The sequence below is a fragment of the Pan paniscus genome, chromosome 1 (assembly GCF_029289425.2).
Source record: "Pan paniscus chromosome 1, NHGRI_mPanPan1-v2.0_pri, whole genome shotgun sequence".
Lineage (NCBI taxonomy): Eukaryota > Metazoa > Chordata > Mammalia > Primates > Hominidae > Pan > Pan paniscus.
Window position 1 is genome coordinate 161,283,979 of NC_073249.2, and position 27,865 is coordinate 161,311,843.

The 27,865-nt window shown below is 38.6% G+C and overlaps 1 protein-coding gene, 1 non-coding gene and 1 pseudogene across 9 annotated transcripts in view; 1 reads left to right on the forward strand and 2 right to left on the reverse strand.

Annotated features, from left to right (window-relative positions):
* The window catches only part of LEPR (leptin receptor), a 214,987-nt gene that overhangs the window by 57,788 nt on the left and 129,334 nt on the right, over positions 1–27,865 (reverse strand). For 4 of the 8 annotated variants that reach the window (XM_055117717.2, XM_055117709.2, XM_034966895.3 and 1 more), the window contains 3 exons: positions 19,022–19,081; positions 13,832–14,161; positions 12,194–12,317 (listed from right to left, as the gene is read on the reverse strand). In XM_055117717.2, coding sequence (XP_054973692.1) covers positions 12,194–12,317; positions 13,832–14,161; positions 19,022–19,061 — 494 coding nt within the window. In that variant the 5' untranslated portion in view covers positions 19,062–19,081. Of the gene's footprint in view, positions 1–12,193; positions 12,318–13,831; positions 14,162–19,021; positions 19,082–19,820; positions 27,583–27,865 lie in introns of those variants that run through there. The other 4 variants (XM_063600666.1, XM_063600671.1, XM_055117706.2 and 1 more) reach the window with 4 other exon arrangements.
* On the forward strand, positions 6,259–12,185 carry LOC100975809 (polypeptide N-acetylgalactosaminyltransferase 11-like; annotated as a pseudogene).
* Positions 12,983–13,086, reverse strand: LOC112438698 (small nucleolar RNA U13). The gene has a single exon (XR_003027073.1). It is a non-coding gene; the product is annotated as a small nucleolar RNA U13 (small nucleolar RNA).

The following is a 27,865-nucleotide window of genomic DNA, read 5'->3' on the forward strand; positions in this document are numbered from 1 at the left end:
TTCGTTTTTCACAGCAGTATGGGATAGCAATGCTAAAACTGCTTTGTGTGTATTCTAGCACTGAGCAAATAAGTAACACACTGTGGGAAAGGGAAGCCAGGTTTCTTTCTCACTGCTGGAGAAGAAAGTTACAAAACAGAAAGAAAAGAAGTTTAGAATGGACTGTGCAGTTTTGGCCTAGAATGGGACATATTAGTATGAACACACACCCTTTAATACATGTACATACAGAGAGATATAGATATATAGATTTGTGTATATTATGTACACACATTGTGTATATATTGTGTGCACTAACTAGCTCTGCACACAGAGAGGGCTAGAAACAATAACAACGAACAACTATCCTCCAGACACTGGTTTGTAAATACCATTCTTCAACAAAAGGAACCATGGCTCCTTGGAGAAATGGCTGATTCCAGTGTTGTATCAGGAAAAGTATAAGATCAACCTGGTACATCTTATACTGCTAGAAAGAAATACGATTTCAGTAATAAAATAAATGATGTAACTTTTGTAGCCCACAAACTAAAATAAGAATCCATGAGTCCATCCTGATAGAAAGGAAAGAAGGGAAGGAGAATGAAAAGTGCATCCCTTACAGAGCCTAGCACTATGGGCTGCACACAATAAATACTATTTTATTGAATAACATTATTCTAAATGCCCAAATTAATATTTAGCATTTTTGTTTACAAAAACTGCATTTTGCATCTTTAAAAATGTCACTGGGTTCTTTTTTACATCTTCAATTTCCTGTCTCATTATATTCATATTTTCCTTTACATTCTTGAACATGTAGAGCATATTAATGATAGCTGTCTTTGTCTACCAATTCTATCATCTCTGTCATTTCCGGGTCTGTTTCTATTGACTATTTTTTCTTTTTCTCTGGGTTATGGGTCACATTTTCCTATCTTTTCATATATCTAGCATGTGTTTACTGACTGCCAGACACTGTGATTATTTCATTTTTGAATATTACATTGTTTTATTTTGCCTTGAAGAGTGTTGGATTTTGTTCTGAAAGTCAGTTAAGTTACTTGAGCACTAATTTGAATCTTTTAGGGCATCCTTTAAGCATTTTGGGGAATAGTATAGTGTAGCCTTGACTCTAAGGCTAATTTGGCCCCACCTTTAAAGTATAGCTCTTCTGGAGTTCCTACGAAATGTCACTGATACCCATTAAGGTCTCTCCAATCTCGTTTGTGGGAACTTGAACGATTCCCAGACCCCTACGAATTCTGTGAATTGTTTAGCTTATAGCTCCCTGATAACTGTTCTCTTACTAGAAGTTTTTCTTACCCAACATTGTGGCCAGATTGATATTCAGCCAAAGAGTTAAAGTGGCCCCACTGTAAGTTTTTCTGTATGCTCCTGCTTTCAAAGTACTCTGCCCCATGAACTTGAGCCCCTTACACTCTCTGAACTCTTATCTCTGCAAGATTGTTGGGCTCAGCTTGAGTTCCTCAGCTCTGTGCCATGTTCTGGGAATTTTCTACAGTTCAGAAAGCCTAAGTACTAGTAGTACTCATTTTGTTTCCTTCTCTTAGGAATCACAGTTCTGTCTGTCTTTGTCCAATGTCTGAAAATAATTATTTCCTACATTTTTTTCCAGTTTTCTAGTTGTTTATCACAGGAGAGTAATCCAGACCCTCTTATTCCCTCATGGCCAGAGTCACTTGTTGACTTTTTAATTAACTTTTGAAGACATAATGTATTCATACAATTCAAAACTTTGTTTTCTTTAAAAGAAGTAGTGAAATGGGGTGGTTACTTGACAGAAATGTGTAACAGAGAAAATTTATTTTTTTAAATGGGAGTTATTATATTGTGTCTATTAGCTGAGAAACATGATGGTGCAGAAAATAGAGGATACTGGCAAGAAAGTCCTTGAGTTGACAATGAGATGGGACTCAGAACACGTAACAAAGGGTTCGCCTTAGATCAGAACTCAAAGAATTTATTCACAATAAAAGAAGAGAGGAAAAGTGCATGGGCACTGATACAGGCAGCCTGGTAGATTTGGGTGAGAAAAGCAATCATTAGAGAAACTCCACCTGCTTCTGTTGTCTCAGTGAAAATAAAAAGCAAGATCATCAGTGAGTCTCTCTGGCTCACTCTCAGGAAAGCCAGCTGCAATGGTGCAGGCTGTCCTATGGGGAGATCCACATAACAAGGAACTGAAGGAGGTCTCCAGCCGACAGCCAGGGAGGAAATGAGGCCCTCAGTCCAACATCCCATGAAGAACTTGGAACCCCAAGAATTGATCTCAAAACTAGCTCCTCCTGAAGTTGAACCTTGAAATGACTACAGTCCTGGTGGCTGACACCTTCAGTGCAGTATTTGTAAGAGACCCTGAAGCAGATACTCCCTTCCCATTCCACCCCACACTAAGCTGCAGCTGAATTCCTTAAAAACAGAAATTGTGAGATAATAAATGATTATTGTTTTAAGCCACTAAGTTTTGGGTTAATTTATTATATGACATTAGATCACTAATGCAGATACTGGAACTTGAAACTGGGGTGCTGCCATAATGAAAACCTGAAAATGTGTGAGTGGCTTTGGAACCAGCGGACAGACAGAGGCTAGAAGGATTTGGAGAAGCATGGTGAAGAAAACCTAAATTGCCTCGAACAGACTGTTAGAAATCTGGCGGACTTCAAAGACTCTGCCGGTGAGGGCACAAAAGGAAGTGAGAGATAATTTATTGGAAACTGGAGAACAGTGGTCTTTCTTGTGTAGTAGCAGAGAGCTCATTAACATTACCATCTGTAGTTATGTGGAAAGTATAGAATGTGCCTATAGAACTGAATGATATATTTAAGGAGATTTCCAGCAAGTGTTGCGGATGTCTCTTGGTTTCTTCTTGCTGTAAGAGGAGAGATATACATTGAAGAAAGGGCCATTAAACAAAAGGAAAGAGGACTTCATAGTCTTGAAGTGTCTAGCCTCTCCAGATAGCAAACACTGTTAAAATTAAGAAATGCCTTCTGAGCAAAGATCAAAGAGAAGACAGAGAAAAGATCTCTTGGAGATTTGCAGGCTTTTAACATATCTAATGGAGTGAACACCAGAGAGATCCACTGGAGGTCCAGGTAGTTTTGTGAGAGAAGTGTATTAGCAGAAATAGTGCTAATATAGAGACAGAAAGAGACAGAGACAGAACAAAATGGAAAAAAAAAAGCCTTTCGACCATTAAAAATTGTGCTGATAGGAAAGCAGGCTGTGAAAACAACTTAGATGCGCATATGGGCTGCTTTTCATGAAGAAGAGAGGGTTACTCAGGCCAGAACCTGGCACCCAGAAGGGGGAGCCAAGAACCATGGAGAATTATTCCTGAAGTTGAGTAGTAGAGGGAATAAACTAACATGAAGGGTGCAAGGGGAGATGGTCAAAGAGCAGGATTCTTGACATGGAGATTATAGAAAAAGCATGCTTATTGGTGATGACAAAGTCTCGAGCATGTCCATGACAAGGGGTGAACAAAGTGGTGTGAAAATACAAGAATATTGAAAATAAGCATTCAAGAAACTGAAGATTAATCACATGGATGCTGAAATCATCAAGAATGCTGGCAGGAGTAATTGTGAAAACAAAGTAAAGTAGGTGTTAGTAGTTATAGAAGCCCAAACTCCAAGCATGACCTGGAGGGCCCTTCATAATCTGACCCTTGTGTATCCCTCCATCCTGATTTCTCTTCATTCCCCAGCTTCCCAGTCCCACCACACTCAACTTTTCAAGTCCTGCCATGTGGTATCTGTGCCTCTGGGCCTTTGCAAATGTTCTTCACTCTCTGGCTCATTCTCCTCTGCCCCCTCTTCACCTGGGCTGGATATCCCTAGTACTTGTTTCCACAAGGCACTGTATTTATTACAGCACAGCCTTTCCAAACTTTGCTGTTATGTCTTCTGTTTTTACCACAGAATGTTAGCTCCAGGAGGGCAAGGGCTGAGTCTGTGTTGTAGAACCTTGTTCCCCATGCTCAGCTCCGTGCCTGGAACACACAGTAGGCACCTAATAAAGAAAGAGAATTTCCTTCCTAGATCTAAGAGAAAATCTCAGAGCAGTTTCAAAATATTACATTTCTAGAGTATGTGTCCTTCAGACTCTCTGACAAACATTAATATCTGAGCCCAAACAAAGCTTTCCCTTAAGGGACATATTTATATGGTTTTAAATCCCTTACAAACATTAGATTTTATCCCTTTTAAAATATACTTTTTTACACATGGTAGCATTTGAAAATTTCTCTTGTGAATTCTCTGATGTCCAAAATAGGTGAGTCTGATTCAAAGCTTTTCTATAGTAATCACCATTATGGATTTTCTCTTCCATGGAGTTCTCATTGGTTATATTGACCAGCTCTTCCTATATTGACCAGCTCTACCTATTGAATTAGAGTCCTATTTAATTGTTTGGAGATACATTGCCTTAAGAGCCAAACAAAAATAGAATTAAAGGCAGAAACAGCATGTGATAGTTGGTGCAATGAACATATTAACCAAATCATAGAGGTATATAATGTGGCAGGAAAAAAATGGGAGACTGTTTCTCAAATTCCTTGAAATTATGACAGGTTTTACTGTGCTAATATTTTTAGAAACCTAGGTTCCAAGTAAAAGAAGACCAAATTAAAAATCATCTTGTAAGAAAGTTTGAAAATCTACCTAATTTACCTAATTTTCTCATTCTTCTGGGTCCTATTGTTTAGAGGAATAGACCAATGACTGTTCGGCTGACTAAACTGAAGCTAAAATTCTCAGCTATAACTAAGTAACTATTCAAATTTATAATGCTCTGAAATTATATATATCTATATATTACACATATACTTATCTTTTTCAGAAAAATACCTCATCATAATTATAATATATACATAATAGAATTTAAGCCCTTACACACATTCACAGGGCTTTAAAACAGCATTTTGCCTTAACCTGCTGATAAGATCAGAAATTGTCTAGAATAGGCACCCAAGTGAGAATTTTTAATCACATCCAAAGCATTTAGGTCATTGCAAGAAGGTACTACTATGCAAAGGAATACTTTTCTCTGAGCTAAAACCTATTTTGCTCAATAAAGCAGGAAACTGCCCTGAGCTTCAAATATATCTTCATCCACCACAGGGCTTCCTTTCTTCTCTCAATACTCAGAAGTTGAGGTAAACCTTCTTTAAGACCAACCCTGTGCTCTTTTCATGGAATTGGCCTATTCCATTATTCACTCTCAATAAAATATCTTCAATGGCTCCCCTTCTATTATCAACTTTTCTCTCCCTGCTGGGTCACTTTCTATAGACTAGAAACAAACTCATGATTTCATCCTTTAATTATCCACCCTGGGACATTCATTATCCATTAGTCTTCCACCTCCACTTTCCAACCCCAGCCAGGTTTCTCAGGCCTCTAGAGATTTATAACTCAGTCACTTTTGTTAAGGACATTTGTCTACTTTCTGGTTGCCCAATATCTGACTGAAGAATCTACCATCATACAAGGCTGAAACACTGGCAGCTAGAGCACCTTCTCACCAACTAGATAACGACATCTGAGACACTAGCCCTCAGGACGATTGCACAAAGATGCAGGGGCTTGTAGGTTCATCAGTCGTGGCATCAGGTGACCTCCATGTGGAAATGATGACCACAGGGACATTCAATGTCCAGATATGATGGCAGTGGCACTATATCTGGGTTCCTCCTCTGGGTGACTTAAAGAATTAGTCCAGTGGTCTAACACTAGTAATAAATATTAACTACAGCCTGGTAATCAATACAGAAAGAAGAGCAGTGGCAGCTGTGCATATTTCCTCCCTTACAGTATGCTTGTGTGTGTGTGTGTGTTTCTATATATTAACTAATTTCTTCTCAATCTTTTCCTTCCCCCTATTATTTTATATAAGGATTCCTGCAATTATTAAATTTACAATTTTATATTTAGCTTCCACAATATTCATTCAGGTGAAACAGTGATTGAATGTGAGGAGCAATTAATACTGCCCAGAGAGCAATACTGTACATGTTGCACAGAAAACATAATGACAACTGTGACATAGCATCATCCCATTTGGGAGAGAGAATAAGACTGTCTCCTTTTGTTCAAAGTGTAGCCCACCACTCCTCACCCCCTGGGCAGCTCCTGTGGCTCAGACAGGGGCTGTGGCAGGAGGAAAGATGCCACAGCCTGAGTCCTGGAAGGCCATTGCCAGTGCTGCAGAAATTGAAAATGGCCCATTAGTTATGCTAAGTCTATTATGGGAAGTGTCACAGTTCAATATTTCTGTTATGGGTACACTTTTACATCTGTGACCTGTGCAGTTTTGGTTTTTGTTCATTTCAACTTCGGTGAAGTGACTCAGCCACTTAAGAATGTGCTCATCCACTATTCATAATAGCAAAGACTTGGAACCAACCCACATACCCCTCAGTGATGGACTGGATAAGGAAAATGTGGCACATACACATCATGGAATACTATGCAGTCATAAAAAAGGATGAGTTCATGTCCTTTGCAAGGACATGGATAAAGCTGAAAACCATCATTCTCAGCAGACTAACACAGGAACCGAAAAACAAACACCACATTCTCACTCATAAGTGGGAGTTGAACAATGAGAACACATGGACACAGGGAGGGGAACATCACACACTGGGGCCTGTAGGGGGGTGGGAGGCTAGAGGAGGGATAGCATTAGGAGAAATACCTAATGTAGATGACAGGTTGATGGGTGCAGCAAACCACCATGGCACACGTATACCTATGTAACAAACCTGCACTTTCTGCACGTGTATCCCAGAACTTAAACTATATTTAAAAAAAAAAGAATGTGCTCAAGGGGCCTGGACCCCATGGACCATTTCCAAAACAATTCTATTCCTGATTCACTCAAGGTCCAAGTCTATTACTAGAGCCACAGTTCGAAGCAAACAAAATTGATGATGTGATAGTCATATTGAAGATCCAGAAAAAGGCCACTTGAAATTGTCTTCTGAACTAGGCATGATTTTTAATTAACGTGCTCAGGAGTTGAGAGACGGGCTATCAGAAATGTGCTTTTAATATGCTTATCAGTAACTGCAGGCTACCACAGAGATGTGCCAGGGACAAAGAATACAGCATGTAAAGTCCTACCTCCTGACCTGCCAGTTGCTTACATAATTGTTATCTGTTTCCACAATGAAGCTTTTTCTGCCCTGTCTCCAGACGCTGCACATTGTCACAAATTGCATGCCAGCAAACCTGCTTCATGAAATCATATTTATGGATGTTGTTAGCGACCTTGATGACTTGAAAGGAGGACGAGATGAATATGTCCAAAAATACCTCCTTGGAAAAATTAAGGTATAAGAAACATAAAGTGTGAGGGATTGATTCAAGGAAGAATGAGTGTAGCAGTCCACACAACAGAAGTCCTTGTGTTCCTAGACAGCCAATTGAAGTGAATGTGATGTGGCAGCAGCCCTTGCTGGCTGTCATCTGTGTGGACTAGCAGACCATGATGTTCTCAGTGATTGATATCATTAGTGCCAACACGCTAGCCTACAGCTCATCCTCTGTTGTCCGTGGAGGATTCAACTGAGAGCTGCACTTCAAATAGGAGCTTGTTCCCCTTTCTGAGCTAGGATGAGCAGAAAAAGCTACAGCACCAACAAAGTCACTGATAATGGCTGGAGGATTGTTTGCCAGGAACAGACAGTATTTCCAGGAGCTTGGACAGTATGATACTGGCATGGATATCTGGAGAGGAGAAAACTTGGAAATATCATTTCAGATCTGGGTGTGTGGAGGTAAGTTCTTCATCATGCCTTGCTCTACAGTAGAACACATTTTCCAAAAAAAGGGGACCATATGGATCTCCTGAAGGCCGGGATGCCATGAACACAACTTTTCGCAGCTGGCACATGTCTGGCTGGATGAATAAAGGCGCAGTATTTTTCCTTAAGACTTAATCTGGAGAGGAAAAGCTTTGGAACCATCAGTGAGCATGTTGAATTGAGAAAGAAGTTAGGATGCAAATCATTTGAATGGTATTTGGGTAATATTTACCCAAAGATGCAGATATCTGGGACCCATGACAAATCCCAGCAACCCACTTTTATCAGTAGAGGGCCAAAATGCCCCAAAGTCCTTCAACTTGGAAGGCTCTATCACCTCCAGACCAACAAATGTCTGGTGGCTCAGGGCTGCCCAAGTTGGAAAGGAGGCTTACTAGTGCTTAAGACTTGTGAGCATGGGGACCCAAATCAGATCTGGATTTATAATGAAGAGCATGAATTGGTTTTAAACCATCTTCTTTGTCTAGGTATGACAGAAACTAGCTCATCAGACCCACCACAACTCGTGGAGTGCCATGGGTCAGGCAGACACGGACCTTTGGGGAAAATAATTGGCTACACCAGACGTCAGCTGGACAGTGCCTGAGAGCAGTGGCTCCACAGGGTCAGGAAGACTCTGTGGTTATGGCAATCTGTGATGGCTCCTCCTCACAACAGTGACAGTTGGAAGCTTAAGGTGGACACCGTGGCAGAAATGGTGCTTCATCGGGCTTTGCCTCCTCTGTGAAGTGTAGGGCTTTAGAAAGAACGTTGTTGGTGCCAGGAAAGCCTTGGTTTGGTAGAGCCATCTTGGAGAGGATGACATCTCCCGTCTTCCTGGAGATGCCTGGGAATGTTAACAGAGGTAACACAGCAGATCTGATAGAGATGGGAGCACTGAGTGTCCGCAGATGAAGAAGTATGTTTCACCAAGACACTGACTGAGGTCATTTCTGAGCTTCTATTAAGGAATTTCTTGCTTATAGAGGGAAATCAGAATATAATTTTAACTCTAGAGTTTCATTTGTACACAATGACAAAACTCAGCAAACAGATGTTTCTATTCAAATTTATTTATGCCTCTTTTTAATCCCCTTTAATGATGGAATGGTTTTTATCTTATCAGGAACTTGCCATGATTTTCTTAGAAGACTTCACAGGAGAGAATTATATTTTTTTTTAACTTATCATTTGTTTAGTATGTTCTAAACAGACAATTTTTAAAAAATGAATCTACATTATGTTTAACTTCAGAAGGCATCATTTATAAAACAATATTTGAGGGGCAGTTAACTATTATAAATTATTTTGATGAATTATGATACTACATACACATGAAATAAAGGATCCTTTTGATTTTTTTTTTTAAGTATAGTTGCACTTAATTAAGTGAAAGCATGAAGTTATAAGGAAGTTGTAGGGAAAGGTAGGTATGCGTAGAAAGGTGTGTGTGAATGTTCTAAGTAGCCAATGAGCCAATGAAGTGAATTTTGCTGGTGGTTAAGCTATTGACTGCCATCTTCAAATGCACCCTATGCTCTGTTTCACCATGCTGGGGCTGGAACTCTGCAAACCATAGTTCTCCTCTGCTACCTAAATTCTTGTTAAATTCTACCTGTGGGGGAGCTAGAAAGAGACTAGAATAATGGAGTGACAAGGGAGTTGATCCTTCCTGTTTTGCCTACCATTCTTGAAATATCACTCCAGCCAAAGGTTCCTCACCTGGGCAGCAGCAGTTGGTCCCAGTAACCAGGTTTTTTTCATATTCTCAGCACCAGCCATAGTATGCCTTGGATATATGAATTCCAGCTCTGCAGTGTCCCCCCATCAACTGAATGAGGAACTAGCATAAAGATCAGCTCTTCCGGGTCCTTTCTTCAAGTTTCCCTTTGTTCTGGCAACCTCTCCTTCCGCTCCCCCGAATGAGCTCTGCCCAAAGACCCATTACTTTCACACTGCCAAATCCGTACATATTATTCAGACCTTATTATATCTTCCTGCTATATCTGACCATTGACTACTCACTACTCACACCTTCAGACAATATTATTTTTTTATTAACTTTTTGGCTCATTAAGACATTTCTGGAGGGTAAATTGGAAAATATTTTAGAAAGCATTTTGGCAATATGTATTCATTCAACAAATAATTTTTAAACATTGTGTAAATATTTCCATTGTGTTAATTTCTAGAGGTAGAACAACTGTTAAACATAGCAAGTGCTTTGTGAGTGCATTTAGTAAGTGGTACAGCCAGGTAGTCTGACTCTAAAATCAGTCATATTAACTTCTACAGCAGGAATTTTCAAACTTGAGTTCCATCAGAATCACCTAAAGGACTTGGCAAAACATATATTAATGAGCCCCACCCCCCTAATTTTTTATTCACAGGGGTGAGCTAGCAAATTTAAATTTTTTTTATTATTATTATACTTTAAGTTTTAGGGTACATGTGCACAACGTGCAGGTTTGTTACATATGTATACATGTGCCATGTTGGTGTGCTGCAGCCATTAACTCGTCATTTAGCATGCAAATTTAAATTTCTAACAAGGTTCCAGGAGATACTGATCTCTTCCCAACACTACACTGCCCACATATTTTCTCATTAGCTCTTATTCATCTCTAATGACTCAACTCAGCTATCTCCTTCCTTAGGAAACCTTTCCTCCTCTCTTCTCTCACCAGCTTAACTAGATAACCCCTATCTAAGATCTCACAACAATGATGGGCTCCCATGACATTATGTACCTACCAAATACATATCGGTAACCACTTAAACTGAAACTCTGTACATACAGGTCCCAACTGCTAGCCTTTGAGCACCTAAAGGACAGTGATCGTAACCATTCATCCTTTTTTACATGTCTTTAAGTTTCTTTTTAAATTTTTACTGTAATAAAATGTATATAAAATTTAACATTTCAACCATTTTAAGTGTACAGTGCAATGACATGAAATACATTCACGTTATTATGCAACCATCACCACTCCCCAACTCCAGAACATTTTTCATTTTCCCAAATTGAAACTTTATATCCATTAAACAGTAACTCCCCAATTCCCCCTCCTCTCAGCCCCACTTTACTTTCTGTCTCTATTCATTTGTATAGGGACAGTTTCTAGCACATTGCTCCTCAACGGTATTATCTCAATAACTGCAGAACTGAAGGAAGCGAGACTTTAAGCATCAAATAGAAGAATTAATGAGAAAGAATTTTAAAGAGTTAAAATTGACATAAAAATGGTGTATATCATCACTAGAGTAATTAGAAAACTTAATGACATATTCGCTGTTTGAGTTATAAGTATATGGCTATTTGAAAACAATATCTTTGTTCTCTTTCTAGCACAAATATTAGCCACCCATATTTTTAAGTTTATAAAGAGATCGAATACGAAAAATCATCTGAAAAAGAAATATAAAACGCACCTTTTTTCCTTTTCCACTCAAATATCTAGCACTCCTGAACTGAGTTCACTCTTCTTTCAGACTACATGCCCACCTATACCTGCAATATCTTTGTAAGGTACATGGATGTGCTTCGGTCAAGAATCAGGCCAAGGCAGATGTCCAGGCCTGCATGACTCAGCGAGTAGAGCACAGGCATATAACTCCATCTGTTATCACAGCCATGTAGCCATAACATGGGAAGGCCATCCCTTGGCCATATGCCACTATTGTCTGTAAAAGGTATAATTGCCCTGCTGACACTCTACAGATGTTCTTGTACAGGCGCTCTTGCACCCAGAGAGAGAGTACCAGAGCTGTCAGTCTTGCTCTGACGAGGGGAGCCAGGGCATGGCTCAGCACGGCACAACATGGCACAGCATGGTTCGGGTTCATGCCCAGAGAGAGAAAGAGTTAAGCTGCTGACCCTGAAGGCAAGAGAGAGCCAGCCGTGCAGCTGTGCATAGGAGCAGCTGGCCCAAGCAGTCAAAACAGAGCAGACAGTGAGAGAAAGCTGCTGCTAAGAGAGCTGCTAATGAGAGACCTAGTTTGAGTAAGCTGCTGATAGAGAGCTGCTGAATAAAACTACGTTTCACCTGCTTAAGGCCCCCAGAGTGTTCTTTCAGCTATTGCCCATCCACCCACTCCCTTCGGACCTCAGTGTGAGCTAGAACCTGAACTTGAACTGAACATTTGGTATACTCATGGACCTGACAATCGTGACCCTAAACCTGACTGTCTTGCTACCTCAATTAGCAGGCGGAGAAAAGAGGAAACCTAACAGAGCAGAATGCTATATTAAAAAATAAAACATATAATAGGAAATGTAGGGATGCAAGAGGTTTATAATCTACTTCCGTATATGAAAGCTCTTTTTAAAAAAATTGTGTATTAGAAATGCCAAATTAATTATTTGGTACTTACAGAACATATAAAAGATGGACCTTATAGTTATAATTCCTGAATGGATTCTTAAATAATGACTCCACATAACAGATGAATAATTTTAAGTCTCCTTTTAGCCAGCACTGTATGTTCCAGTTTGCATCTGAATTAAAAAAAAAAAACAAAAAACAACTACATGAAATCTCAAAAACCATCTGAACAACTCAGTGAAAGAGAAGAGCTAAATCCAATTTACCAGTGTTCTGATACAACTTCCATTGCCTATTCTGAGAGAAAAAGAACAAGCTTTAACTAGTGGCATGTGTTTGCCCATCACTTAGTCCCTTTGGCCCTCAGTTTCCTTTTTTCTAAAGTAATAGAATTAAATTCAATTATTGCTTCTCAAATTTTCTTTAATTTCAAACCACTTAAATAGGACAAAAGAGCTCAAAACTCACCTAGCTCAGTTCTCACTTTTCTTGTTCTTTCCTTTTTTTTTTTTTTTTTTTTTTTTGAGATGGGGTGTCACTCTGTCACCCAGGCTGGAGTGCAATGGCATGATCATGTGATCATGGCTCACTGCAGCCTCCATCTCTCAAGCAATATTCCCACCTCAGTCTCCTAAGTAGATGGGACTAGAGGCATGCACCACCATGCCCAGTTAATTTTTTTTTTTTTTTTTTGTATTTTTAGTAGAGATGGGGTTTCATTATGTTGCCCAGGCTGGTCTCTAACTCCTGAGCTCAAGTGATCCGCCCGCCTAGGCCTCCTAAATGCTAGGATTGCAGGCAGTTAAGCCACTGTGCCCAGCCTTTTTTTTTTTTTTAACATTAGACAGGTAATGTGCCAACATCATAACAAGGTCTGAGGGAGGCACATCTCACTCATACATGTGAAAACCCAATCATCACGCTTTTAAGGGAGGAAAAGATATGCCTGTATTTTCATACTGGAGGTCTCTCTACATGGATGAGTCAATTGACTCCACTCTTCCTAACTTTTCCAAAAGACTTGGGATAATTTTGTTGTTTATATTTCCAGATGCAGAATTTTTAACTACACTAGCTACAATCAGTATGCATTATACTTAAACAAAAAAAAAGAATTTTTTTCTTTTCTTTTTTTGTTTTTCCAACTTTTATTTTTAGTTCAGGGGTACATGTGCAGGATGTGCAGGTAGTTAAATAGGTAAACATGTACCATAGCAGTTTGCTACACAGATCATCACATCACCTAGGTGTTAAGCCCAGCATCCATTAGCTATTCTTTCTGAAAAACCCATCTTTAAAATGTATATTCTTTCAGAGATATTCCTTGCCTGAAGAATTATTATTATTCATGAATATTTTAAAATTTAACCAATTCAACAATATTATCAGTCATTTGATATTTTATACATTTAACAAAAATAAGGTGTGTTTTTCTATTTCAAAGCAAATTTAGAAGACTACAAGGAATGTACTTAAAAGTAAAATAATTCCCTCATTATATTTTTATGGGATACAAGATAATTTGGAAATTATTTATTAGTTTGTTCACATAATGAATCCTAATTTTATTATCCATATAAAAATGATTATGTATGTTAAAATCATAGCCATAAGACATCTATTTCATACAGGTATCAAAGAATTAAAAAACATTGTTCAATACATTTAAAAAATAGCTAATGCTTACCTATTTGTTGAAAAACTAAAGAATTTACTGTTGAAACAAATGTCTTTCCTTCAATGTTGTCTGCACATAAGGAGCAGTTTCTATCTTGCTCACTCCGAAAGCAACAGTGGAAAGTTGTTTTGGATAAGTTAGAAAAGAGAGTACCACTTGAATTAAACTTAGGTTCAACAGCTGTCTCATAACGTCCATTCGAATTTGAAGTATTCTTTGAGAGTCCAGCAGGCAAAAGGAAGTAGTCATAGGTTGAATTTGGTGGCATGCAAGACAACTTAAATCTCCAAGGAGTAATTGGATATGACAAGTTAAATGCAGTTATCACATAAATAAATTCTGTTAGGATATTAAAAAGACACACAGAAAAAAGTAATCATTTTGACTAAGACATGAATAGAAAGTATCTGAGATTAAACCATGTAGTGCTCAATAATTATTTAACTTTCTAAGTCCTCAGTGAGTGCCTAATGAATAACTTTGTGCTTCCATTGTACAATGTGTTACATTCAAGAGGATGCATTCATTTGTAGAAATTACTCCACTTTCTGACATCTCTTTTCTTTTTGAAGACTCACACTTCATGTTTTCTCTTTAAGCTGACATTTTATATTTATGTTTTAATAAAAGGAAACAAACACTGAATATTTTATTTTTCCTTTCTAAAGCATATTATTCTAGCTTCCATTATAAATGATAAATATAATATCCAGTATAAATGATAAATAAATATCTGGATGTGCAATTATATAAACAAACATTAAAGTGCTATTTTAATATGTATTTAAGAGAGTAACACCAAAATATTAACACTGCTTTCGCTGAGCACTTTTAGAAAGAATTTGTCTTCAACATGATGATGGCTTGATGATCTCCTGAATTTTCCCATGATCCTCCAAATACAAAACATCATCATATAAGACATGCCCTTAGCACATTACACAAAAAATGATGCAAAAGAATAGACTTCTTATGGGAAATGCCCACTGCTGATTAAATTATCACTGTTTAAATATAAAAATTAAGAACAATTATATAATCCTGTACCAAAAGATCTGCAAAAGTTAAACCTTGTTTTGTTTTTTTGTTTTTTGTTTTTTTTAAGATGGAGCTTCGCTCTTGTTGCTCAGGCTGGAGTGCAGTGGCATGATCTCGACTCACTGCAACCTCTGCTTCCCGGGTTCAAGCAATTCTCCTGCCTCAGCCTCCTGAGTAGCTGGGATTACAGGCACCTGCCACCACACCCGGTTAATTTTTGTACTTTTAGTAGAGACGGGGTTTTGCCATGTTGGCCAGGCTGGTCTCGAACTCCTGACCTCAGGTGATCCGCCCACCTTGGCCTCCCAAAGTGCTGTGATTACAGGCATGAGCCACTGCACCCAGCCAAACTTATTTTTAAATATTTGTTTGAAAATAAAATAATTCTCCATAATTGTTTTTGCAATAAGTTACCCAAATGATGCAACAATTGTGTTGGCTTATACAGACACTAATGCAGAATACGAATTCTGAGAATCTTGTATGGATTTGTATGAAATGAGAATTTTGAAGAGTTTGGCAAATGTAATAATGTAAGGAAATAGAAGTAAACATGATGTTCACCAGTAGGTGAATGGGTAAATTGTGGTATATCCAGACAATTAAATATTATTCAGGGCTAAAAAGAAATGAGACATCAAGTCACGAAAAGATACAGAGGTTCCAGCACTCTTCCAGAACTATGCATCTAACAAAGGACTAATATCCAGAATTTAGAAGGAACTCAAACAACTCAACAAGAAAAAAACAAATAATCCCATTAAAAAGAAGGCAAAAGAAATGAAGACATTTCTCAAAAGAAGACATACAAGCAGCCAATGAACATGAAAAAAATGCCCAATATCACTAATCATTAGAAAAATGCAAATTAAAACTACAATGAGATACCATCTTATACCAGTAAGAATGGCCATTATTAAAAAGTCAAAAAATAATAGATGTTGGTGAGGATGCAGAGAAAAGGAAATGCTTATTCACTGTTGGTGGCAATGTAAATTTGTACAACCTCTATGGAAAACAATGTGTAGATTTCTCAAAGAACTAAAAGTAGAACTATCATCAATCCAGCAATCCCACTACTAAGTATCTACTCAAAGGAAAAGAAATCGTTGTAACAAAAAGACACCTGCGGTCATATGTTTGTCACAGCACTATTCACAATAGCAAAGTCATGGAATCAACCTAAGCGTCCCTCAATGAATGACTGCATTAAAAAAAGTGGCATATTCACACACATGCACATGCACGCGCGCACACACACACACACACACACACACACACACCATGGAATACTATGCAGCCATAAAAAAGAATAAAAGCATGTACTTTGCAACAACGTGGATGGAGCTAAAGGCCATTATCCTAAGTGAAATAACTCAGAAACAGAAAATCCAATACCACATGTTCTCACTTATAAGTAGTATTGTACACAAAGTTCACTATTCAGGTGATGTACATACTACGCAACATATCCATGTAACAAAACCATACTTGTAACCTCTGAATCTAAAAAAATAAAAATTTAAAGAGGAAAAAAAAGACATGGAGGAAACATAAATGCATATTACTAAGTGAAAGAAACCAGTATGAAAAGACTACATACTATGTTATTCCAACTATGTGACATTATGACATTCTATAAAACGCACAACTATGGAAACAGTAAAAAGATCGGCAGTTCCCAGGAGTTAGGTAAGAAGGAGGGAGGAATAGGAAGGCCACAAAGGATGGGTAGGGCAGTGAAATTCTTCTGTATGATTCTACAGCTGCAGATAAAGGTCACTATACATACATCTGTCAACATTCATACAATATACAACACCAAGAGTGAACCATAATGTAAACTATGGACTTTGAGTGACAATGATATGTCAGTATGGGTTCATCAATTGTGACAAATGTACCACTCTGAGGGGGGATAGTTGATAATGGGGGGTTATAAATGTGTGGGGCAGGGAGTCTACGGAAAATCTCTGTACCTTCCTCTCAATTTTGCTGTGAACCTAAAACTGCTCTAAAAAATAAAGGCTTTTTAAAAATGTAAGAAAATAAAATTTTTAATCAATTCACAAATGTATTTTTTCATTACAAAAGCAATTATCAGTGAAAATATTCAAACAATACATAGGTAATGACTGTTAATAGTTTGGTTTCTAAAGATTTCTATAGATATAAATTAATATAAATAGGTATAGATGCAAAAATTGAGGCCAAAGTGATTAATGTGACAAATGTGACTATGGCCATACTGATAACAATTAGGTATCACAACATTACCAAAAGTAAATCCATATTACAATTATGTTCCTTTGGACTTCACTCCTTCTAACATGTTTCTAAAATCAGAACACCTCAAAGAAAACAGAATAGTTTTTTGAGGGAGGAAGTTTACAAAACCAAGAATATGTAATATTACTAATTTACAGCATTATATATTCTAGGTCTACATAGAGGATTCAGTTGCTTGAAATGAATTAGCCTAAAATCCTCACAGAAGTATTTAAATGTAAAATGTAATGATGAACTTTAAAAACATAGCAACTATTGATGCAGTTAAATTAAAAGATGAGTCTATTTTATCCACATGCAACTTTGCAAATGATATTTCTTTCCCTCCAAATGAATCCTAAACTCTAAAGACGGTCTAGAATTTTCATCTGAAGGCATATCTTATCAGGTAACAATATCCCAGGAATTCTTTTGATTCACAAACTTGATCAAACCAGAAACCTTCCAGAAAGTCAATGTAAAATACTAGAGTCTAACAAAAATTAATAGAGAATTATAAAAGAGAATGAACAGTTCCCTTAAATATATCTAATAAAATTAGAGAATATAAAAAGAGAATGAGTTATTTCTCTTTGATAGTCCCTTGTGGCATAATTTTTTGGAAATCTGTAATGGTGGAGCTATCCAGGTTATTTTCTGGAAATATACAGATGGCTGCAATGAAAGAGAAGTATGTACAACAAGGAAGACCTATAGGGAAGCTTAGAAGAGCCCCTTTAGATGGGGGTAGCCAAGGAGATGCTCAGAATCAGTTGATACACAGGTAACAGCTGCCAGATAAAGTTGCCACAACATAAGTTTTGTTAAAGAAAGCTAGATAAACAATTGCCAAATCACATAAGCTTTGTTAAAGATACTCTAACTTTAATTTCAAAAACTTGGAACACAATCTAACTTAGATGATTTGGTTTAAGGAAATCAGAATGTCACCAGAATGTGGTAAGAAACACGTGAGAACAGTATGCTCAAAAGTTATTGGCAATGTATCGGCTGGGCACGGTGGCTCACGCCTGTAATCCCAGCACTTTGGGAGGCCGAGGCGGGCAGATCACAAGGTCAAGAGATTGAGACCATCTGGCCAACATGGTGAAACCCCGTCTCTACTAAAAATACAAAAATTATCTGGGCATGGTGGCGCGTGCCTGTAGTCCCAGCTACTTGAGAGGCTGAGGCAGGAGAATTGCTTGAATCCAGGAGGCAGAGGTTGCAGTGGGCTGAGATCATGCCACTGCACTCCAGTCTGGCGGCAGAGCAAGACTGCGTCTCAAAAAAAAAAAAAAAAAAAAAAAAGAATTAATCTACAGAAATATTTTTCCAAATATACAAAGACACATGAAGTTTCAATGCAGTATTATTTGTTACAGAAAAAGAAATGTCTATCAATCAGGAATTGGTCAAATAGACTAATAATTTTATATATATTCATACAGTGCATTGTCATGCAACCATTAAACTAATAAGTATCCCAGTAAATACTGATAAAGATAAAAAGCCATCATGATAAATTGGAAACCTGTTAAATGGAAAAATAAACATCCAGAACAACATGTACAGACCAGTGCTATTTTTGCAGCTATAGATATGAGTGTGTCTGTGTATGTGTGTGTGTGAGTCTGTGTGTGTGTGTGTGTGTGAGAGAGAGAGAATTCTGGAAGGATACACCATCAGGTTGTCTTTAGGAGGTTGGGAAGGGTTTTCGTTTTCACACTTATACACCTATACTATGGTTTGCATTTTTAATCATAAGCATGTATGAGAATTCCTAACTAGAAATAGGAAATACTGTTAGCTAATAAATAAAACAGCATCTCTAAAGGCAAAATCTCTACCATGTTTAAGGGCATTAAAACAGCAAATGAGCAAATAACTTACCCCAATGTAACAAAACGACACAGAATTTTTGACAAATCATCTTACTTCAGAGAAGTACACCTGGAAAAGGTAAATCTAAAATCAGAACACACACAAAAACAAAAACACATATATATAAGTTGTCTGTGGAAAACATAAAAGGAAAGGGATTATAGATAAGTCTCTAAATTTACATGTGATACTCTAGATCAATATCTGAGAAATATCTCACATAAAATTAGGCTATAGATTTATTCCTGTACGCATCCTATCTTACATCATTAAAAATACAAGTAGAAAAAATTTAAACTGAATGTTCCTTTATGCCATAACAAACCAGGACAGGTATCACGGGATAAGACTGAAATTTTAACTAAATGCAAGTGCTCACAATGTTGATTAAATATGTAACCGCTAATTTAACATCATTAATATCACCGTCTTCTATTTTTTTCATGCTCAGGTCTTAAAATTTCCCTGTTTTCTAAAGTCTTTATCTTTACTATGATATTGTAAGGCCAAATAATTATTGCATAGGTAACAACTGCCTATTTATTTCCAATAAAGAGGAGAAATTTTACCAGTAGACCTTTGGAAACCTATTGTTTATTTGCAGATGAGGTAATATTGGAGAGTTAGAATAATTAAAAGTCTGGTGGCTTAATATACCCAAATGAAGTCTGACTTCAGAGATAAGATTTCCTATGAGTTCTACTCAAGTTGGAGTATCACAAATATGATTATTTGTACTACTATATCATAAATCCAAATAGTAGTATAATTTTAATATATTTGGCTTGGACTTTGGATGAAAACCTACCTGAATTAGGCGTCAGGAGTGTTGGGTGCCAGGCTAAGCTCTTCTGGTAATCAGCTGTGGGACTTGGGTTTTCAACACTCTAGACCTCAGGTTCCTCATCTACAAATCAGACTGTTAGATGGTCTCTACAACCCCTTTCAGAGCTGCCTATTATTCTGAGAGATGTAATTTAAAATGGAAACCACACTTTACCACAAAGAATAGTATAAAACATTAAGTGAGAAACATGTCTCATGACTCATATCTGAGAATTGGCACCATATGATAAGTGAGAATTGGCACCACATGATAAGTAAATGGAAAAAAGTGTTTATTTATTTTACAACTTACTATCAGGAAGAAAATAAATGAGTATAAACAGTGGGTAGTCCAGTAAATTTGTTTTTCATACTACAAGTTTGTCATCAGAATTTTTGTTCTTTATACACTGATATCACAATGGTTCTTCAGGATTTCTAGAAATCAGTACACTGTTTGGAACCCTCATGATTTAATTATATTAAATGAGTACAAATTCCTCCCTGCTTTTTATGCTACCTGTTCTTGATATAAGATGTTCTCATAAAATAAACTCGAGGACAAGTTTTATAGTCAAGATGTGTCACAGATACAACATACCACTGGATTGCTTTGATGAAACTTACTAGTGACTAGTAATTCAGTTCAACAAATGATTTGGCTCGTTTTTAACTCACCTGGTCTCCTCAGTTAAGTGATCAAATAGATCAGCAGTTTTCCTTACATAAAACAACCACTTCTTTATTTAATGTTCCATGCAAAACACAAACTATTCTGATGGTTTGGATTCTTGGAATCAGGTTTCATTCTTAAATGACAGAGAAACAATCACAAGTGTAAAAAGGACATAGACACAACCTTGAAGAGACAGTGAAAGGTGGTATCTGACATAGATTCAATGAGAGAAACATATGCACCCTAAACTGTACAAAAAGGAATATAAAGAAGTTTTTTAAAACACAAATAATACAGAAAAAGAGGCTGGGTGCAGTGGCTCACACCTGCAATCCCAGCACTTTGGGAGGCCAAGGCGGGTGGATCACTTGAGGTCGGGAGTTCAAGACCAGCCTGGCCAACATAGTGAAACACTGTCTCTACTAAAAATACAAAAAGTAGCTGGGTGTGGTGGCGTGTTCCTGTAATCCCAGCTACTTGGGAGGCTGAAGCAAGAGAATCGCTTGAACCTGGGAGGTGAAGGTTGCAGTGAGCTGAGATCACACCACTGCACTCCAGCCTGGATGACAAAGTGAGACTCTGTCTAAATAAAAGACAGAAAAAGTGACAGCAATTTTTTAAATTGGTGAAAAAAGAATGAAGCAAAGGGAAAATTAAAGATAGGATGACCAAAATAAGCCTAATACACCAAACACCATTAATATGAAGACACTTCCTAAGGATGAACCATTAATTTGTTCTAACTTTTCTTATGGTTGTATTGTTCAATTATAAATTCTGAGTAGTTAAAATGAAATGAACAGTTTAGGAGAAGAGTACAAATAATCCTAACACTAAGAACAGTACAAAATTTTTATTGATTAATTTTATAAAATAACAGCTAACATCCTCATGAACATCCTAATAATACCAGAGTTTCAAAGCAATTTCAAAATTTAATAATTTGTCACCCTCTCCACTACCAATACCCTGTTCTATGCCACAATTATTTCTTCCCGGAACTATCAGAAGAGGCTCTCTACTTCTGTCCTTGCTCCCCAATTCAGTCAGTTATCAACATAGCAGTTAAAGTGATCTTCTTAACACAGATCAGATCATGTCTCTCTAACACAGTAGTCACAGTGATCTTATTAACACATTGACAAGATCATGTCTCTCTTTCTCAAAGCACTACAGCCCTCTCCTGTCACTTGCAGTAAAACTCCAAGTCCTGAACAGGACTACAAGGTCCCAGATCCCACTCATCATCCACTGCTCTCCCCACCACTCAACTCACCTTCTAAAGGAGCCTGCCCTGGCCATCCCATCTGGAATTTTAGCACCTCCCCATGCCAACATGCACAAAAGCAACCTTCAAAGAGGCATTCTCCTATCATCCAGATACAGCTGTTTGAGAATCTGGCATAACAGCAAGAAGGATTTCAAAATGGTGATTCTTAACCATTTTTTGGAACATGGACCTCACTGAGAATTTGGTGAAAGAAGTGTATCAATGCCATGAGGAAGCACATACAACTAAAATTAGGGCTATAATTTCAAGGGGTTAACAATCCCTTGAAATTTCTCCAGGATTAAGAATTCCTGATATAGATAAATAAATGTAATGCACATTCCACAAGTAGAGCTGCATGAACTGAGCCAGTCACAGACATCACACTATGAAGAGGTGAGATAATACTGCCTAACATTCCCCTGGAATGCAGTTTTCTTCATTCATTTGGGCTGCTATAACAAAATACCACAAACTCAGTGGCTTATAAACAAAGGAAATGTATTGCTCACAATTCTGGAGGCTGGAAAGTCCAAGATCAACATGCCAGCAGATTCAATCTCTGGTGAAGGACTACTTCTCATAGATGGTGCCTTCTTGCCATGTCTTCACATGGCAGAAGGGGTGAACAAGCTCCGCTGCAGCCTCTTTTATAAGGGCACTAATCCCATTCATGAGGGCTCCACCCTCATGACCTAATAACCTCCTAAAGACCCCACCTCTTAATGCTATTGCATTGGTAATTAGGTTTCAACATATGAATTCTGTGGTGGCACAAACATTCAGACCACAGTAGTAGTCATTCTCTGTTGACAGTTAAAAGGAGTAATGTGCCTTAGCAGTCATTCAAAAAGACGGTAGGGTTGACATCCTCACATGACATGGAAACATGCCAAACAAACTACCCTGTATCCCAATCACCACTGACAATACTTAGAACTGGGCTAGGGTAAGGAAAGGGCTTAATCAATTCTCATTAGAAAATCATTGTGGCTCTACTCTCACAACAAAAATGAATGTTGCAAAAGTTCTCTATCATGGCAGAAACAAGTATAGCTTGAAAACATTTTTCAAAGAAAAATAAGCAAATTCCCATCATTGCCATAATAAATTATCATAAGGTAATTATAATTACAGATTTGAGCAGTGTAGGCCCCTGTGCCCACTTCCAAAGTAAACTAATTGAAAAATGTACACTAATATGACTGGTCTTACAGACCAGATACAAGTATAAGATGTCTATTAAAAATAACAGTTTAATAATATGTGCTCCATAACCCTACTTTTCAGAAATATTAACAGGGAGTCTACTGTGGCCATTCTTAGAATTCAATTATTCACCACAGCTCTTTCAAGTCACCGCACCACATGACTCTTTCCTCTGAATCAGATTCTGCAGGAGAACCATTCATCCAGGTGATATGTGGGTCTCAAACTGATTGCTGAAGTTGACAAATTATTTCTATACAAATAGCACATTTTTTATATGCTGTGCATTCTGTTAGTCAGCTTCTTATGTGAGAACATGCTATTGCTGTGCTCAATAAAATAAATTTAGCAAGAAGAACACAAAAAAAGAACAGGCGGGGGTGGCTGGCAAGATGGCCGAATAGGAACAGCTCTGGTCTGTAGCTCCCAGGGAGATCAACGCAGGAGGCAGGTGATTTCTGCATTTCCAACTGAGGTACCTGGCTCATCTCATTCCTACTGGTTAGACAGTGGGTGCAGCCCACGGAGGGTGAGCTGAAGCAGGATGGGGCGTTGGTTCATCCAGGAAGTGCAAGGGATCAAGAAACTCCCTCCCCTAGCCAAGGGAAGCCATGAAGGACTGTGCCGCGAGGGACAGTGCACTCTGGCCCAGATATTATGCTTTTCCTATGGCCTTCCCAACCCACAGACCAGGAGATTCCCTCGGGTGCCTACACCACCAGGGCCCTGGGTTTCAAGCACAAAAGTGGGCAGCCATTTGGGCAGACACCAAACTAGTTGCAGGAGTTTTTTTTTTCATACCCCAGCAGTGCCTGGAATGCCAGCAAGACAGACAGAACCGTTCACTTCCCTGGAAAGGCTGAAGCCAGGGAGTCAAATGGTCTAGCTCAGCGGATACCACCCCCATGGAGCCCAGCAAGCTAAGATCCACTGGCTTGAAATTCTCCCTGCCAGCACAGCAGAAATCGACCTGGGACACTCAAGCTTGGTGGGGGGAGGAATGTCCGTCATTACTGAGGCTTGAATAGGCAGTTTTCCCCTCACAGTGTAAACAAGGTCTCTGGGAAGTTTGAACTGGGTGGAGCCCACTGCTGCACACAAAGCCTCTGTAGCCAGACTGCCTCTCTAGATTCCTCCTCTCTGGGCAGGGCATTTCTGAAAGAAAGGCAGCAGCCCCAGTCAGGGGCTTATAGATAAAACTCCCATCTCCCTGGGACACAGCATTCTCCCTGGGGGAAGAATGTGGCTGTGGACACAGCTTCAGCAGACTTAAACATTCCTGCCTGATGGCTCTGAAGAGAGCAGTGGATCCCCCAGCACAGCGCTTCAGCTTTACTAAAGGACAGACTGCCTCCTCAAATGGGTTCCTAACCACCCTGCCTCTTGACTGAGAGACACCTCCCAGCAGGGGTCAACAGACACCTCATACAGGAGAGCTCCAGCTGGCATCTGGTGAGTACCCCTCTGGGACGAAGCTGCCAGAGAAAGGAACAGGCAGGAATCTTTGCTGGTCTGCAGCCTCCACTGGTGATACCCAGGCAAACAGGGTCTGGAGTGAACCTCAAGCAAACTCCATCAGACCTGCAGCAGAAGGGCCTGACTGGTAGAAGGAAAACTAACAAACAGAAAGGAATAGCATCAACAACAGCAAAAAGGATTCCACAGAAAAACCCCATTCAAAGGTCACCAACATCAAAGACCAAAGGTAGATAAATCCATGAAGATGAGGAAAAACCAGCACAAAGACGCTTAAAATTCCAAAAACCAGAATGCCGCTTCTCATTTAAAGGATCACAACTCCTCACCAGGAAGGGAACAGAATGAGTTTGATGAATTGACAGAAGTAGGCTTCAGAAGGTGGGTAATAACAAACTCCTCTGAGCTAAAGAAGCATGTTCTAACCCAATGCAAGGAAGCTAAGAATGTTGAAAAAAGGTTAGAGGAATTGCGAACTAGAAAAACCAGTATATAGAACATAAATGACCTGATGGAGCTGAAAAACACAGCATGAGAACTTTGTAAAGCATACACAGGTATCAATAGCCAAATTGAACAAGCGGAAGAAAGGATGTCAGACATTGAAGATCAACTTAATGAAATAAAGCATGAAGACAGGATTAAAAAAAAAAGAATGCAAAGAAATGAACTAAGCCTCCAAGAAATATCGGACTATGTGAAAAGACCAAACCTATGTTTGATTGGTGTACCTGAAAGTGATGGGGAGAACAGAACCAAGTTGGAAAACACTCTGCAGGATATTATCCAGGAGAACTTCCCCAACCTAGTAAGACAGGCCAACATTCAAATTCAAGAAATACGAGAACACCACAAAGATACTCCTCGAGAAGAGCAACCTGAAGACATATAATCATCAAATTCACCAAGGTTGAAATGAAGGAAAAAACATCAAGGGCAGCCAGAGAGAAAGGTCAAGTTACCCACAAAGGGAAGCCCATCAGACTAACAGTGGATATGTCTGCAGAAACTCTACAAGCCAGAAGAGAGTGGGGGCCAATATTCAACATTCTTAAAGAAAAGAACTTTCAACCCAGGATTTCATATCCAGCCAAACTAAGCTTCATAAGTGAAGGAGAAATAAAATCCTTTACAGACAAGCAAATGCTGAGAGATTCTGTCACCACCAGGCCTGCCTTAAAAGAGCTCCTGAAGGAAGCACTAAACATGGAAAGGAAAAACCAGTACCAGCCACTGCAAAAACATACCAAATAGTAAAGACCATCAACACTATGAAGAAACTGCATCAACTAATGGGCAAAACAACCAGCTAGCATCATAATGACAGGATCAAATTCACACATAACAATATTAACCTTAAATGTAAATGGGCTAAATGCCCCAATTAAAAGACACAGACTGCCAAATTGGAAAAACAGTCATGACCCATCAGTGTGCTGTATTCAGGAGACCAGTCTCACATGCCTTTGCATGTGAGACACATAGGCTCAAAATAAAGGGATGGAGGAATATTTATCAAGCAAATGGAAAGCAAAAAAAAAAAAAGCAGGGGTTGCAATCCTAGTCTCCGATAAAACAGACTTTAAACCAACAAAGACCAAAAAAGACAAAGAAGAGCATGACATAATGGTAAAGGGATCAATGCAACAAGAAGAGCTAACTATCCTAAATATATGCACCCAATACAGGAGCACCAAGACTCATAAAGCAAGTTCTTAAAGACCTACAAAGAGACTTAAACTGCCACACGATAATAGTGGGAAACTTTAGCACCCCACTGTCAATATTAGACAGATCAACAAGAAAGAAAATTAACAAGGATATTCAGGACTTGAACTCAGCTCTGGACCAAGAAGACCTAATAGGCATCTACAGAACTCTCCACCCCAAATCAACAGAATATACATTCTTCTCAGCACCACATCGCACTTATTCTAAAATTGACCACATAATTGGAAGTAAAACACTCCTCGGCAAATGCAAAAGAACAGAAATCATAACAAACTGTCTCTCAGACCACAGTGTAATCAAATTATAACTGAGGATTAAGAAACTCACTCAGAACTGCACAACTACATGTAAACTGAACAACCTGCTCCTGTATGACTACTGGGTAAATAATGAAATTAATGCAGAAATAAAGATGTTCTTTGAAACCAGTGAGAACAAAGACACAACGTACCAGAATCTCTGGGACATATATAAAGCGGTGTTTAGAGGGAAATTTATAGCACTAAATGCCCACAAGAGAAAGCAGGAAAGATCTAAAATCGACACCCTATCATCACAATTAAAAGAACTAGAGAAGCAAGAGCAGACAAATTCAAAAGCTAGCAGAAGACAAGAAATAACTAAGATCAGGGCAGAACTGAAGGAGATAGAGACACGAAAAACCCTTCAAAAACTCAGTGAATCCAGGAGCTGGATTTTTGAAAAGATCAACAAAATAGACCACTAGCCAGATTAATAAAGAAGAAAAGACAGAAGAATCAAATAGACACTAAATCAAAAGAATCAAAAAGACAATAAAAAATGATAAAGGGTATATCACCACTGATCCCACAGAAATACAAACTACCACCAGAAAATACTATAAACACCTCTATGCAAATAAACTAGAAAATCTAGAAGAAATGGATAAATTCCCAGACCCATACACCTCCCAAGACTAGAAAGAAGTCAAATCCCTGAATAGACCAAAAACAGGGTCTGAAATTGAGCCAGTAATTAATAGCCTACCAACCAAAAAAGGCCCAGGACCAGACAGATTCACAGCCGAATTCTAGCAGAGGTACAAAGAGGAGCTGGTACCATTCCTTCTGAAATTATTCTAAACAGTAGAAAAAGAGAGATTCCTCCATAACTCGTTTATGAGACCTGCATCATCCTGATACTAAAACCTGGCATAGACAAAACAAAAAAAGAAAATTTCAGGCCAGTATCCCTGATGAACATTGGTGCAAAGATCCTCAATAAAATACTGGCAAAAAGAATCCAGCAGCACATCAAAAAGCTCATCCACCACGATGAAGTTGGCTTCATCTCTAGGATGCAAGGCTGCTTCAACATACACAAATCAATAAACATAATCTATCACATAAACAGAACCAATGACAAAAACCACATGATGGGGGGAGGAGCCAAGGTGGCCGAATAGGAACAGCTCTGGTCTACAGCTCCCAGTGTGAGCCACGCAGAAGACAGGTGATTTCTGCATTTCCATCTGAGGTACCGGGTTCATCTCACTAGGGAGTGCCAGACAGTGGGTGCAGGACAGTGGGTGCAGGACAGTGGGTGCAGCGCACTGTGCGCGAGCCAAAGCAGGGCAAGGCATTGCCTCACTCAGGAAGCACAAGGGGTCAGGGAGTTCCCTTTCCTGGGCAAGGTGACAGACGGC